General features: G+C 61.3%; 1 protein-coding gene and 2 non-coding genes across 9 annotated transcripts; 1 reads left to right on the forward strand and 2 right to left on the reverse strand.

Annotated features, from left to right (window-relative positions):
• Positions 1–1,014: 1,014 nt before the first annotated feature.
• LOC128899934 (U1 spliceosomal RNA) lies at positions 1,015–1,178 on the forward strand. The gene has a single exon (XR_008463188.1). It is a non-coding gene; the product is annotated as a U1 spliceosomal RNA (small nuclear RNA).
• Positions 1,179–1,731: 553 nt separating this feature from the next.
• LOC128899928 (U1 spliceosomal RNA) lies at positions 1,732–1,895 on the reverse strand. The gene has a single exon (XR_008463182.1). It is a non-coding gene; the product is annotated as a U1 spliceosomal RNA (small nuclear RNA).
• A 2,405-nt stretch (positions 1,896–4,300) lies between these two features.
• On the reverse strand, positions 4,301–12,828 carry MAPRE3 (microtubule associated protein RP/EB family member 3). Of its 7 annotated transcripts, none has more exons than XM_054179792.1 (8): positions 12,697–12,813; positions 10,321–10,533; positions 7,085–7,212; positions 6,835–6,980; positions 6,588–6,744; positions 5,758–5,909; positions 5,478–5,630; positions 4,301–5,239 (listed from the first exon to the last, which is right to left on the reverse strand). In XM_054179792.1, the coding sequence occupies exons 2-8, from the start codon at positions 10,326–10,328 to the stop codon at positions 5,171–5,173; spliced, it is 813 nt and encodes a 270-aa protein (XP_054035767.1). In that variant the 5' UTR covers positions 10,329–10,533; positions 12,697–12,813; the 3' UTR covers positions 4,301–5,170. The 7 variants fall into 7 exon arrangements, with proteins under 7 accessions (XP_054035767.1, XP_054035769.1, XP_054035765.1 ...); XM_054179794.1 differs by having other exon boundaries at positions 4,302–5,239; positions 6,543–6,744; positions 6,835–6,921; XM_054179790.1 differs by having other exon boundaries at positions 4,302–5,239; positions 6,543–6,744.
• Positions 12,829–13,814: the final 986 nt, after the last annotated feature.

A 13,814-nucleotide genomic window follows, 5' to 3' on the forward strand; every position in this document is an offset into this window, starting at 1 on the left:
CTTTCACAACTTTGAAACAAAAATGCCTGCCTTCTAAAACTTACTGCTGGAGTCTTAGAGGAGTTCCTTACATAACCAGATTTTATGGCATCAGTACCTTGAAGATGGAGTAACAATCAAGCTATGTCTGCAGGTCTCTAGGTAGCAAGTGTTGGGTTTGGCCTCACCTAATGTAATTTAATGTGCAGGTCTCTGCCTCAGATTTAGATGGTGTGACATCCTTGTGGAGTCATCACCCAGCACCCTTTACTGCACAGAACTCTGTGTGTCAGTTGATTTATGCACACAGCATAAAGAACCCAGTATTGGGACAATGCTACCTGGGCTCCACAGGAACTGGTGCTTGGCAGGCAGTCCACAAGGTATCCTCAGCCAAGCAGCAGGGTTGGCTGCTTTGGACACGTCCCTCTGTGTGGAACACGGGAGGAAGAGGAGGTGGCACCGACTTCAGGGCCAGGCCTGGCGTTGAGAGACATGGGTGCGTGCAAGGATAGAAGATGAGCGTCCAGAGCTGGGCCGTGGCTGACACTGGCCGATGCTGTCCAAGAGAGGAAAGGGTTTGTTTATGGTTAGAACAGGAGCAGGGCAGAAGAGATGTCCAGGCTGACGCTTGTTGATGATGTGACCGACTGATGAGGTGAAGAGATGCTAGAGTTCGGTACGCATAGGCGATAGAGCCGCAAGGGGCGGGGCAGAGCTGGAATTGTTCGGAAAGGGCCACGGAGGCCGCGAGGCTGCCGGCAGAGCAGCCAGGAACGGACAGGGTGGGGCTCTAGGACTCGGGGCGGGGCCATGCAGATGAGCCACCGCGCGGCGTGACGGGAGCTCAGCGGTGAGCCGCACGGCGGGGCACGGGTAGCGCGAGCGCGGGCGGCGGCAGGACGGGGTGTCGTCGGGACGGGGGTGTCGGGATGAGGCGTGGTGAAGTGTCCGAGGTGTCGGTGAGGCGTGGGGTGTCCGTGTGTTGAGTGTGCGTGCGGCGGCGGGCGGCGCGGCGGTGCGGGGAATGAAAGCATACTTACCTGGCAGGGGAGACACCATGATCAGGCAGGTGGTTTTCCCAGGGCGAGGCTCATCCTTTGCACTCCGGGTGTGCTGACCCCTGCGATTTCCCCAAATGCGGGAAACTCGACTGCATAATTTGTGGTAGTGGGGGACTGCGTTCGCGCTCTCCCCTGGTGTTGTGGTGCCAAAAGCAGAGCAGTTTGAGGGGAGGAACAGGATGGGGCTAAGGTTCGGTGAGGTCTCATTTGCTGAGCGTCTTTTGCTGAGCCGAGGCGGGGTGCCGTTGTTGGGCAAGCGTGTACACAAGTGGCGCTGAGTGGCAGTGGGGGTTAGGGAAGTGAGGAGTTGTTGTGACTCGTCCCGGGCACAAGATGTCGCCGTGGGGCGTGGCGGGCAGCAGAGGGCGTCGGGGAGGTGCAGCGCTGAGCGCAGGCGGCCAGAGGTTGGGTATTGTTTCAGAAGGCATGGGAGCGAAGCGGTAAGCGACGGAACAAGGCCGGTTCCATGGCGGGAAGAGAGGAGCGGTGTGCGTCGTCCCTGGGCGAGGCCGCAGCGGATGGGCATGGTCCCGGTCCCCGTGAGTCCCGAGTGTGACCCTCTGTCCGCCATTTGCCAGCTCTCGCAGCAGAGAGGTTTGGCGGGCGCTGGAGCTTCCCGGCACTTCCGTAGCGGAGATGCCGTTCTCCCTCAGCAAACCCCTGCGTCTGTCTTTTGTCACCGCAATGCCAGGAGAGAGCGCGAACGCAGTCCCCCACTACCACAAATTATGCAGTCGAGTTTCCCGCATTTGGGGAAATCGCAGGGGTCAGCACACCCGGAGTGCAAAGGATGAGCCTCGCCCTGGGAAAACCACCTGCCTGATCATGGTGTCTCCCCTGCCAGGTAAGTATGCTTTCATTTCCCGCACCACCGCGCCGCCCGCCGCCGCACGCACACTCAACGCACGGACACCCACACATCGCACGGACACTCCACCCACCCCACCACGCCACGTCTCGACACCCCCGTTCCGACACCCTCCTGTCCCGATGCCGCCGGAGCCGCGCCCGGCCGTGTGGCGGAGCGGTGAGCTCCCGTCACCCCGCGCGGTCTCTTATCTGCATGGCCCCGCCCCGGACCCCGACCCTCTTTCAGCCCTTGCAGTCGGGGCCCCGAGATTGCTCCGCTACGGTAGAGGCTGAGCCGTGCCGCTCCCTGGCTGTTTCGAGCTGCCCACCTGTCCGCAGCCAGCCTCCCCGCTTTGTTTCTGCGTCCCCACCCGAGACCCTCGGGATGCCCAGCGAGTGGTCCCAACGCTCCGCCGTGCGGCGATCTCTGCTACGAACCGAATACTGAAAGTCTACTCACCACCGCCCGCCTGGCACCCAGCTGTGCCTCCACCGAGCCTGGCCGCACGTGACATTGACTGTCCTGCGGCTCTCGGGTACCTCTGCTACCGCCGTGGCTATGACAGGTCACTGAGCGTGGCCCCTGCCAGTTCCTGGGCATATCTGGTGTGGCACATCAGGCCCAAGGAATCCTGCAACTGCATTCCCTGCCTTCATCCCTGTCCCAGCAGGTATCCTAGAATCACAGAATCACGTCTTGGGTTTGGTTGGAAAGGACCTTTAAGACCATTGGGTCCAACCATTAACCCAGCACTGCCAGGACACCACTGTACCACATCCCTCAGTGCCACATCTCCATAGCTTTGAAACCTCTCCAGGGAGGGGGACTCCACCACTGCCCTGGGCAGCCTGTTCCAGGCCTTAACGACCCTTTCCATGAGGAAATTGTTCCTCATGTCCAACATCACTCTCTCTTGCCACAACTTGAGGCTGTTTCATCTATCACTTTTGACCTGGGACAAGAGACCAACCCCCAGTTCAAACCAACCTCTTTTCAGGGACTTGTACAGAGCAAGAAGGTGTCCTCGACCCTCCTTCAGGCTAAACAACCCCAGTTCCCTCCGCTGCTCCTCAGTGCTCTACGCCCTTCACCAGCTTCATTGCCCTTTGAAGACACTCCAGCACCAAAATGTCCTTCTGAGGTGCAGGGGCAAAACTGAACAACTATTTGAGCTGTGGCCTCTGCCCTAGTCTTCATCTCTGCACCAGTCTTTCCTCGGTCCCCGGGACCCCAAAGCCCAGCGTGACACTGGTCTGTGGCACCTCCAGCCCCTCAATTCCTACAGTGCTTGTCCCCAAGGCTGGGACACGTTTGCTCCCCGTGGTCCCCATCCTGGCTACACACTGCATACTCCGTGCAGTGCCTGAACTTTGTCAGGGACTTCCTGCCTGTTCCTGTTGGACTCCTGGTGCTGTGGCCTGGGTTGGAGGGGCTACCTTCCGAGCACTGTCACGACTGTCATCCACAGCCTGGCCACGATCTCTTGTGATCTCACCAGCAGGCAGCAGATGCTAGGCCAGGTCTCCCCAGAGGTTTCTCCAGGCAGAAGAACCCCAACTCTTTCAGCCTATCCTCACTGCAGATAGGCAGAATCCCCTTCCTGGACCTGCTGGCCACACTGTTTGGATGCAACACGGGAGACAGTTGGCTTCTGTGCTGTGAGCGCACATTGCCAGCTCTGGTTCAGCTTTTCACCCACCTGCACCTCCAAGTCCTTCTCCACAGGGCTGCTCTCCATCTCTCCATCCCTTCGTTGACCAGTCTGCACTGACACCAGGGGGTGCCCTTACCCAGGTGCAGGACCTTGTGCTTGGCCTCACTGAACCTCAGGAGGTTCACATGGTCTCGATTTTTCATCTTGTACAGGTCCCTCTGGATGACATCCTCAGGAGTTTCAGCTGTACCACTCAGCTTGATGTCATTTGCACATTTGCTGAGGGTGCACTTCACTTGATTCCACTATCCACGTCACTGAAGAAGGTACTAAACAACACTGGTCCCACTACAAACCCCTGAGGGACACCATTCTCCATCTGGACACCAGACAGTTGACCACTACTCTGACTGTGAGCACCAATAAATCTGTCTGTCTTCAGCTGAAAGAGAAGGATGTTTGGGGTGACCAAGTCAAAGGCCAGGCTGGCAAAACTCAGACATCTTCCTTTGTCCACTAATGTACTCACTCCACCGCAGAGGGCCACTGGGTTGGTCAGGCTGGAGTTGCCCTCGATGAAGCTATGCTGGCTGTCTGGAATCACCTTCCTGTCCTCTGTGTGCCTTACCCAAGCTTCTAGGAAGACCTGCTCCATGATCCCCCCAGATACAGAGGTGGGGCTGACAGGCTGGTAGTTCCAGGTTCCTCCTCCCTACCCTTTTCAACCACAGGGGGCCTGGAGCCAGGACAGGGAGCGTCCAGGACAAGGTTTTAACCACACGAGTTTTATTTTAAATAAAACTGAACACAGATGCAGGCTTTGCGACCGGAGTGACGGACCAGACAAGCGATGCAGCGGGAGGGACGATGGCCGGGGCCAGCTCTGCCTGCCGCTCTTGGCAAACGTGCCCCAGCAGAGACCTGGCTGGCTCAGCCCCAGGGAGTCCTCTGTAGCCATGGGCAAGAGGAGAGGACTCCATGGTGGCGACAGGCTCCCACTCCGGGATCCTCAATCCTGGCTCGTGGTGGTTGAGTCCCTCCCTTGCTGCCTGCACCTGCATGTACAGGCAGGTGGCCATGTCCTAGCCAGGCTGCGGTTTCTTTATCACCTTCCCAGGAACCTGAAGCAACATCTTCCTCCTCCAAGCCATGTTCTCTCTGAAGGCTGACGAGAGGCCACCGAGTTCCATGCAGTGGTCCCTGGCTCCAGCCTCCCTCCCTGGGGCTGGCAGGGTGCAGGCACCATGCTGGCACCCTCCACCCCAGGACAACCACTCCAAAGAGGACTCATTCTTTCCCTCTTGCTCTCACAGAGCAGGGCAGGCGGGGTCACAGGGGCGGCTGTGCACTCGCGCCGGAGGGGACAACGGAAATAAATACGGGGGGTAGGGGTGGCGAGGGCCGGAGCCTGTGCCCACCCCCCCAGCCCCCGGCGGAGGTACAACTGTGTTCCTCGCTGGGTGGACATCAATGATGGAGACAGCGGCTTCCCACCGGAGCTGCTGGACGCCGTGATGGAGACTAATGGCGTGAGACAGTGCAGGGCGAGGCGCACGGGCTCAGGACCTCGAATGTCTATGGTGGGGGGAACAGCGCGGGGCGGGGCGCGGGAGCGTGCCGGGGCTAGTACTCGTCCTGGTCCTCTGGCTGCTGCTCCTCCAGCTCATCATCCTCCGGTGGGGCAAAGCCCTCCTAGCAAGGGGGTATGAGTGGCCATCAGCCCAAGGATGGCATGGGGTGGGCAATCCTGCTCCTGGCTGGCTCCTGCCTTATCCCCATGGGCCCTTCCAGCATGAGCAAGGGCTTCAGCAAAGCCCAGACTGCCCCCTCTGGCACCAAATGCGGGAGACCCTCTTCCCAGCGAAGCCCAGAAAGCAGGATGGAGGGGCTGGAGGTCCTTGGGGGGTGGGCAGCGATGCCTAGCCCTCACCTCTGTGGCGTAGAGGACACTGATGATGCCGGTGATGATGGGGCTGTTCTCATTCTCATGCTCCTGGCAGATCAGCTCGATGTCCCGCAGCTTGCTGAAGTAGAAATCCCGCTCCTTCTCCAGCCCGTCCACCGTCAGCTTCAGGTCCATCAGCTGCAGGAAGGGGCCAAACCTTAGGTTCAAAGTCCCCACACCTGTGGGCTCAGCACTTTCTCCACTCACCCAGGGTGCTCCCCGGTCCCACCAGCAGCAGGCAGGGGTGGGCAGGGGTCCTGCCTACCTGCTGGTTGAGCTCCAGGATCTGTGCATCAGCCTCAGTGCCCCCGTTACGAGCTGCAGGGGAGTTTTTCCGGAGGATGCTGCTGGGAACGTTGCTGAGGCGAGCTGGATTTGATGTGTTCTTGGGGCCGGTGGGAGAGGTTCTCTGGGGAACTTGACAACAGATGGGGACCAACGGGTTAATACCGGCCTGGGGAGGTGATAGCAGGAACCCCTCCCTGCATTGTGTGAGGTACCTGGGGCCAGTAGTGTGGGCAGCAAGGGCAGGCAGAGCACTGAAGGATGAGCCATGACTCCAGGCTCCTCCTCTGCCTCAGTTTTCCCTGGCAAATCTCACCCCTAGCCCCCTCGAGAGGTGCTTGTAGCCTAACTGGGGTTTGCTGTGGGATGGAAAGGGCCCAGTCCTTGAGATGCTCCTGCACGGTTGGCACAAAGAGCCCACAATGACCACAGAGCATCACTCATGTCTGGGAACAGGCTGGCACAGTGGGGAAGGCAGCCAGGGTGGGGTCTGGGGGAGTATAAATCACACACAGACCCAGGGTGAGCAGGATGGAGGCAGCTCAGCCTTGCCTAGCTCCCTACTAGTCCCTCCAGTGTCACCTCTGCCCTGCATGTCCCTGAAGACCCTCTGACCCACCCCTGATCAAAAGCAGGCAGCACAGTGGGGCACAGGCAGGGATGGTGGGGGACAAGGCGGAGAGGAGACACCCGTCTGCGGCCAGAATGACGTGGGGTGCAGGAGGGCAGGGGGGCAGCGCTCGCCGGGGAGGACCCGGACATTACCTGCAGTGCCAATGGGTTTCTTGGGTTTGTTGAAGATGTGATCACCTGGGTTTGGAGGGGGCGTGACGTCCTGGCCCTGCCGTGCCAGCAGCGGGTTGTACTCCTTCCCGTCGTAGTTGGCGTCAAAGAATTTCTTAAACCACTGGATGAACTCAAAGTTGTCCTGGAACTTGCCCTTCACCAGCCTCTCCACTGCGATGATCTGCGAGGGAGACAGAGAGCGGGTGGTAGGGCTGCCCTCTCGGCATGGCCCCCATCCCACCGTGTCCCCCTGCCCACCCTGTGGACCTACTTTGTCCACTCCCATCTTCTTGAAGGCAGCCTGCAGCACCTTGAAGTTGTGGATGTACTCGTGCTCCAGCTTGGCCTGGAACTTGACCTTCCGCAGGTGGACGCAGCCAGGGAACAGCATGTCCATGAACTGGCAATAGGCAGCCCCTGCGCCGTGGCCACACCGTGGCGTCAGGGGAGGGGGTTAGCAGCACACCACCACCATCCGTGTCCCCATCCCAGTTCCCCCGCCACTGGGACCCATGCCTCACCTGAGCAGAGCTGCTCAATCTTGGTGTAGTTGAGCTGGAGAGAATCGTTGACCCAGGCGAGCATGTCATGGCGGCTCAGGTTCTCGCTGGTCACCGACGTCGAGTACACATTGACGGCCATGCCCCAGCTGTGAAGAGATGGGCATCACGCTGGCATCATCACCCTGGTATGACCCCCACCTTGGGTGCTGTGCCTCCCAACCCAGCCCTGCTCCATGTCAAGGGTGGCAGACTCAGAGTGCCCATCCCATCCAGGCTCCAGCATCAGGGGACACTGCAGACCCCCAGCCCCAGCTGTGTCCCCAGGTGTAGGGAGCATGAGGGTCCCTGGCAGCCCTCTGACATCCCACACAACCAGGTGGACCTCTCCCCTGAGCAGGGGCAGCTGGGTGGGCCATGTCATTGGGTGCTGAGAAATGGGACCCACCGCAGCACATGCATGCAGTGCAGGACGTGGCTCACCGGCAGGGTGTCTCAAGGGGATACAGGCACCACTGAGGGCACTACCCCTGTGCCAGGGCACAGCTCCTTCCCTCTGCAAGGCCATGGGGCTCCCAGGGGCCAGTGCTGGCCCATAAGCAGCTTATGCCCCCCCCTTGCAGCCCTAATCTGCTGGGGCCAGGATCGGGGCCCATTAGAACAGAGCTTAGAGGGGCAACATCTGTCAGCAGGCATAGCCACAAACCCGCTCCCAGATGGTGGAAGGCTCTGCCCAGGCACAATGAGAGTGAAGACCCCATTGCTATGGCTGTGCAATGGCAGAGCACTATGGAGCCATGCTGTGGAACTGGGGGGTGGTGTACCATGACACCATCCCACCAGCTCCCAGCAAACGTTTCACAGCAGGGACCATCCCTGTGCCCTCCCTGAATGAGGGTCCCCATCGAACCTTGCTGCCCACGCCTTCCCCACCTCCCCCATCCCACCCTCCCCAGCACAGCAGCAGCAGTGTTAATCCGCTTCCCGCTCCCGGGTGAGGGGGGGCTGCAGGGCGTGGGCCCAGCTGCCAGACAGGGGCTCTGGGTAGGGAGTGACTCCCCTTAATCCCCCCTGGCCCTCCATCACTCACCTAGACCCACCTGCCTGCTACCACAGCCCAGGGTGTTGTGTGGGGCTGATGAGGGGGGGCACTGACTGCACCATGACTGCACTATGGGCATGAATGGGAGCAGGACCCCCTGCCACCCAGCAGAGAGGAGCTGTGGGTGCACCGGTAGGTGGCCGTGGGGTGCTGCCACCTCCCTGGGCTTGTGAAGAGGAAAGGTGTTGGTGGCTGCAGACACCCCCCGCCACCCCCCCCTAGCCTCGGCACTGCTGTGACTCAGCACCGGTGATGCACAGCCACGCAGCCCAGCTGGCTGAACGGCCACCAGCAGCTAAGTGGGGCCGGACCCTCGCTGGGACCTCCAGCACCCCATGCAGGGTCAGTGTCGCCGTGAAGCAGCAGGGGTGCCGGTATTTTTAGCCGCTGGAAATGAGGCCCCAGCAGCCCCCGGCACGGCGTAGGGGGCACCTCAATCCCCGGCGAGGAGGACCAAAGCCACCGTATGGTGCCGGCCACATCGCCTGTCCGAAGAGCCGCGGGCCGCCCCGCACAGGCTGGGCTTGCAGGCAGGTGCCCCCCGCAGCCCCGAGCTGAGTCATGCGCGGCGGAGAGCCAGAGCCACGCGCACTGCGGTGCGGCCGCCGCGGTGCGGCCGGCAAAGCCACAGCCTTTGCCTGATGCCAGAGTGGGCAGGAGGCTGGCTGCCCACCCCGCCCAGGAGCCAGCAGCCGGCTGACAACACTCCCCGCTCCCCGGTTCCCTGGTGACAAACACCCCCTCCCCGCCATTGCCGTCCTTTCCCAAAATAGCTGGGAGCAGCTGCCGCACGGCAGTGCCGGAGCAGGGCTGGGACGGGTGCTGGAGGCTCGCCTGCAGGCTTTGGCCGTCATGCCGAGCCACAGGGGTTAGCTCTTGCTCTACTCGAGCTGGTGGAGGGGGGCAGGCGTTGCATGGTGCCTGGAACCAGCACACAGCTCTCTGGCCTCTGCCAGCATTCTGTGTGGAGGGCATGCAGCAATGGTTGCACGCTGCAGGATGGGACACACACTGCTGGCACCCGGGTGGACAAATCCCCACAAGCAAGCCTCCCACCCAGCCCCATGCTGTGGAGTGCCCTGCATGGCCAGGCGCAAGGGACCTTTGCCACACCACCACTGGGGGTCCAGGTAGGCAGCCCCTCACCAGGGATGTTCCCCAGGCAGGTAAGGTGGCACAGAGTCAGGGAGTGAACCACTCAACATGGCTCCAGGCACAGCACAGCTTCCAACGCCATCCCAGTGCCAGCGTCAGTGGGTCATGGCACTAGCAGAAACCTCGGCCAGTCCTGGTTTGGGGCTAAGCCCAGCATCTTCCTCATCATCTTGCCAAGCAGGAAGGGGCACCCACAGCACCCCACCACCACTCAGGATTTCCACCGTGCTTCCCAGCAAACTGCCAGTGTTGTTGCCCTGTGCCTTGGTGCAGCCACGGCCTCCCCTTTGCTGAAGCAAGCCAACACCCATGCCAAAGGCCACAGGGATGGGTGTCACTGCAGGGTGAATTCAGGTGTCACCACAGCAAGCCACACCCTGGAGTGCTGCTGCCAGACGCACCCCAACTCCCGCACACTCTGCCATGCACCCTGACCCTGCTCTGGCACTGGCATGGCACAGCCCCAAGCATCCAGCGCCATCAGCACTGTAAGGGGACGCTGCCCAGGGCACAGAGTGACGCCCACTCTCTGAAACACCACACCATGTTTCCAAGCCCTTTGTGTTAGCACCGAGCATGCCCCAGCATAATCACAGGGAAGCCCACTGCTTGTGCCAACCCTCTGGCCCTGCTGCCACCCCAGTGCCAGGTGATGGACACACCCAGGAAAGGTAGCCTCTGGCCTGGCCAGTTTGCTGTTGCTGCCACCAGCTTTTGCAAGAATAAAAAGAAAGAAGTTAGTCCCAATTCTTGGCATGCCACAGAGAGAGAAGCTGCTCTGGCACAGGGCTCAACACATGGCTGCCTCGGCGTGGGGTCCCCAGGGAGCAGCAGCTGGTTTGGCAGCATTGCCCCTGCTGCCAGGCTGGTGCCTCTGTGGTGGTGGGATGCAGGGATCCGGGGTGCATTCCCTGTCATGCTGGGCAGCCCCCCCCTGCCTTGTGCCGCCTGTGCTGGGCGTCTGGCCAGCCCTGCTGCCGGGACAGGGGGGGACGCTTACCGCTGCATTTTAATTGTCCGGCCGCAGAGCTGCTAATCAAGGCCCAACAGCGAACAAAACCCTCGGGTGTGTCTCTCTGCCCTGTCCTGCCGGCGCTGCCGGGGCGTGGAGAGGTCGTCCAGCCTGGCTCCTCGCACCGACGCTGCCGGGGAGATGGCGGCAAGGCACTGGCGTCCCACGCCGCAGCCCTCGCTGGGCCGGGGCCGGTGCGCTCTGGCCAAACAAAGTGAGAGGAGAATGAGGCCGGCAGCCACGCTGAATGTGTTTGCTCAGCACCGAGGTTGTGGTGCCAGCACGGGCTGCCAAAGCCAGGCACCAACTGCGTGCCACTGCAGCTACTCGCGTGCTGGATGGGCAGCACTGCCTACCGAGCCTCTGAGTCGGTGCTGACCCCTCGCCGTCTGCACCAGCCTGGCAGCACCGTTGTGGCGGAGCGAGGTGGGCTGCTGCGACTCACAGTTTCTATTTTGGGAGTCGTCCCGGTGGCTTCTCAAGTGACAAATACGCGAGGGGGGTGGCAGACAAGCCAGTGGGGGCTGAGTGCTGCACAGAGCCGCTGCAGTGCCACCCGCTTCATCTGGCAGCTGGCAGGCAGTGTGGGCAGGGCTGCCCAGGCACTGGCAAAGGTGGCCTCTTGCACTGGTGGCCATCACAGATGTCCTTCCCAGCACCGCTTCCCCCTACCCTGAGGACAGTATCCCTGAGCTGTGCCATGCTGTGCCACATCAGAGCTCATGCGTGGCAGACAGGTTTGCCTCGGTGCAGACAGCACCCAGCTCCTTTGCCAGGTCCATTCCCCAGCACCCTTTCTGGTTTCCCAGGTCTTTAGCAGGTGGCAGCACCTATCCCAGCCTGTGAAAAGGGAAACCAGCCACTCATGCACCAGGAGCTCATGGTTCTCCTGGCAGTGCCTGGCTGATGCAGACACAGAGCACAGTGAGGGTGGCCCAGCCTCATGGGTCTCTCTGCTCCACTCTGGCTAACCTAAATAACTTGAAATAGCAGCAGTGGGAGCATGTGCAGAGCTCAGTGACGCCGGCAGTGCCTCCCATAGTACCCGCTCACCCATGCCAGCGTCCTCATCCAGCACTGCATTCCTGAAATATTAATGACAAGTGCCTCTTGATGGCTCAGATCCGGAGGCTGGCAGACTCAGCACGGGAAGAGCCACTCATTGGCACCCCATGGCTGGAGACATCCACACCAGCTGGTCTGTGTTGTGGCAGAGCACCCCCTGACCTGGACACCCTCTCATGGGCAACGGCCAAGCCACCAGAAGAGAGGCCCCACGTGACAGTGTGCCTGTGCCACTCACTGGGAAGAACTGTCCCCCCACCATGTCCCCATGCACAGACCAACCATGCTGGCACACGATGTCCCCACAGAGCCCCAGTGGCACCAGAGGGGTCAAGATCTGTGTACCACATACCGTGGTGGTGAGGTCATTTGTGGATGGGACTGGATGTCCTATGGGGGTGGCAGCATTGGTGATCATGCTGCCATCTTGCCCATGCCCCACTCGTCCTGGGTGTGACACTGTTCCAGAGTCACCATGAGGATGATGGACAGGTGTGCATCATACTCTGACTGGTCACCGTGCTGCTGACCATGCTCTTCTGGACTGCTCTGGCCAAGCCTGTGCCACGGGGGCTCTGCCTGCCTGTCCGAGGAGCATCACCCAGCAGCGGCACCCTGCTGTCTGTGGGACGGGGGACAGCAGCACCACGAGCCCCACACCTGACAGAGACTCGGGTCCGGCAGGACCCGTATAGCCCAGGGGTCTCCCCGGTGATGCCCAGTCACTGGTAGTGATACCGTGTAGCCGGCAGTAATGACCAGTAACCGGCGGTGATGACCGGTAACTGGCGTTGCGCGGTATCAGGAGGCCCCGCCGGTGCCAGGACTACAGCTCCCGGCGTGCTGTGCCCGTGCCATACCGTACCGTGCCGTACCGGGGCCGCGGCCCTGCGGGAAACGCAAAGGGGACGCAACGGCGGCCGCCGCTGCGTCAGGCCAGATCCCGCCATCACTGACATCGCCGGACTCGGCCCTCCCGAGCCCCGGGGCTACCCTCTCCATCCCCAGCCTGGTTCCCACCACGGTCACGGCCACTCCATCCCTGGCGCCCGACAGGGCCGCTCCGTCCCCGGGCCGCCCAACCTGTCACGGCCGCACTATCCCCAGGGGCACCGGACGGACACCCCCACCCCACCCTTACCGCTCTGCCCCCCGGATGCTCCAACCCCCGAAGCCCCGTCGGCCTCCGTGTCGGGTACTGGGGGATGGATGGCAATCGCCAGTACCGGGATGCGGGCGATGGCGGCGGCCCGATGTGGTGCTGTCAAGTCCCTCCTCGCGGTGCCGCCCCGCACTCACCGCGCTCGAGCCGCGGCCGCTCCTCCCGCCGCTCCGCACCCTCCGCACCGCGCCGGGTTCGCCTGGACCGGGCCGGGACCACACGGGTGGCCCCGCGCATGCGCACCAGCAGCCGCTGCCTCTGCCGCCCCTCCCCGCGGGTGGGACCGGGCCCCGGTCGCCCCGCCCCCATCGCCATGGCAAATGCGGCGCTGGCCACGCCCACTCCAGGAGCTCTCCCTCACGCACAGCGCCCCCTGGGGGCGGGTGGGGTCTGTCTCCGTATCGCCCATACCTGGCAGGGACCCTGTCGGGGCGTCCTGGAATCCCAGAGTCTCCTGGGACATTTGGGACCCACCCTCGGCAGCACAGAATCCTTGTGACACGTTTCAGAAATTTCAAAGTTCCCCTCGAGACCCCAGCGGCTCCCAGGACCCCTGTAGCCAGGGATCCCATGGGGATGCTTAGTGGCTTTCTACAATGGTGTAACAATGGGCAAGGGAAGACCAACAGGTGTCATTTATCTGGGCTTCTGTAAAGCCTGTGACACAGTTCTCCTCAACGTCCCTCTCTCTAAACAGGAGAGAGAGGGATTTGACGGGTAGACTGTCCAGTGGATAAGGAATTGGTTGGATGATTACATAGAAAGAGTAGTAGTGGTCAACAGCTTGATGTCCAGATGGAGATGGGTGACAAGTGGTGTCCCTCAAGGGTCTGCACTGGGATGAGTGCTGCTCAATATGTCCATCAATGGCATAGACAGTGGGACTGAGTGCATCCTCACCAAGTTGGCAGATGATACCAAGCTGCGCGGTACCCATTGCAATCTGTAAATCTGAATCTCTGATAGTCAGAGCCCCCTGAGATGTTTGGACCGGTGCAGCCCAGGGACCCCACCTTGTGCTTTCTCTGCAATCCCCTACCTGCATCCCATCGTTATCCTATAGACTGCTCACCCCTTCCTCCCTCATCCCTGCCTCTACAGATCCCCAACCTCTTCCACCTGCACCCCACCTCTGCCCTATGAACTTCCCATCCCCAAATGCCTTACCTACACCCTATCCCTGCACTACAGAACTCCAACCTCCCACCTGCACCCCATCCCCACCCAACAGAGTGTCCACCCCCAAAACTCCACC

The sequence above is a fragment of the Dryobates pubescens genome, chromosome 3, assembly GCF_014839835.1.
Source record: "Dryobates pubescens isolate bDryPub1 chromosome 3, bDryPub1.pri, whole genome shotgun sequence".
Lineage (NCBI taxonomy): Eukaryota > Metazoa > Chordata > Aves > Piciformes > Picidae > Dryobates > Dryobates pubescens.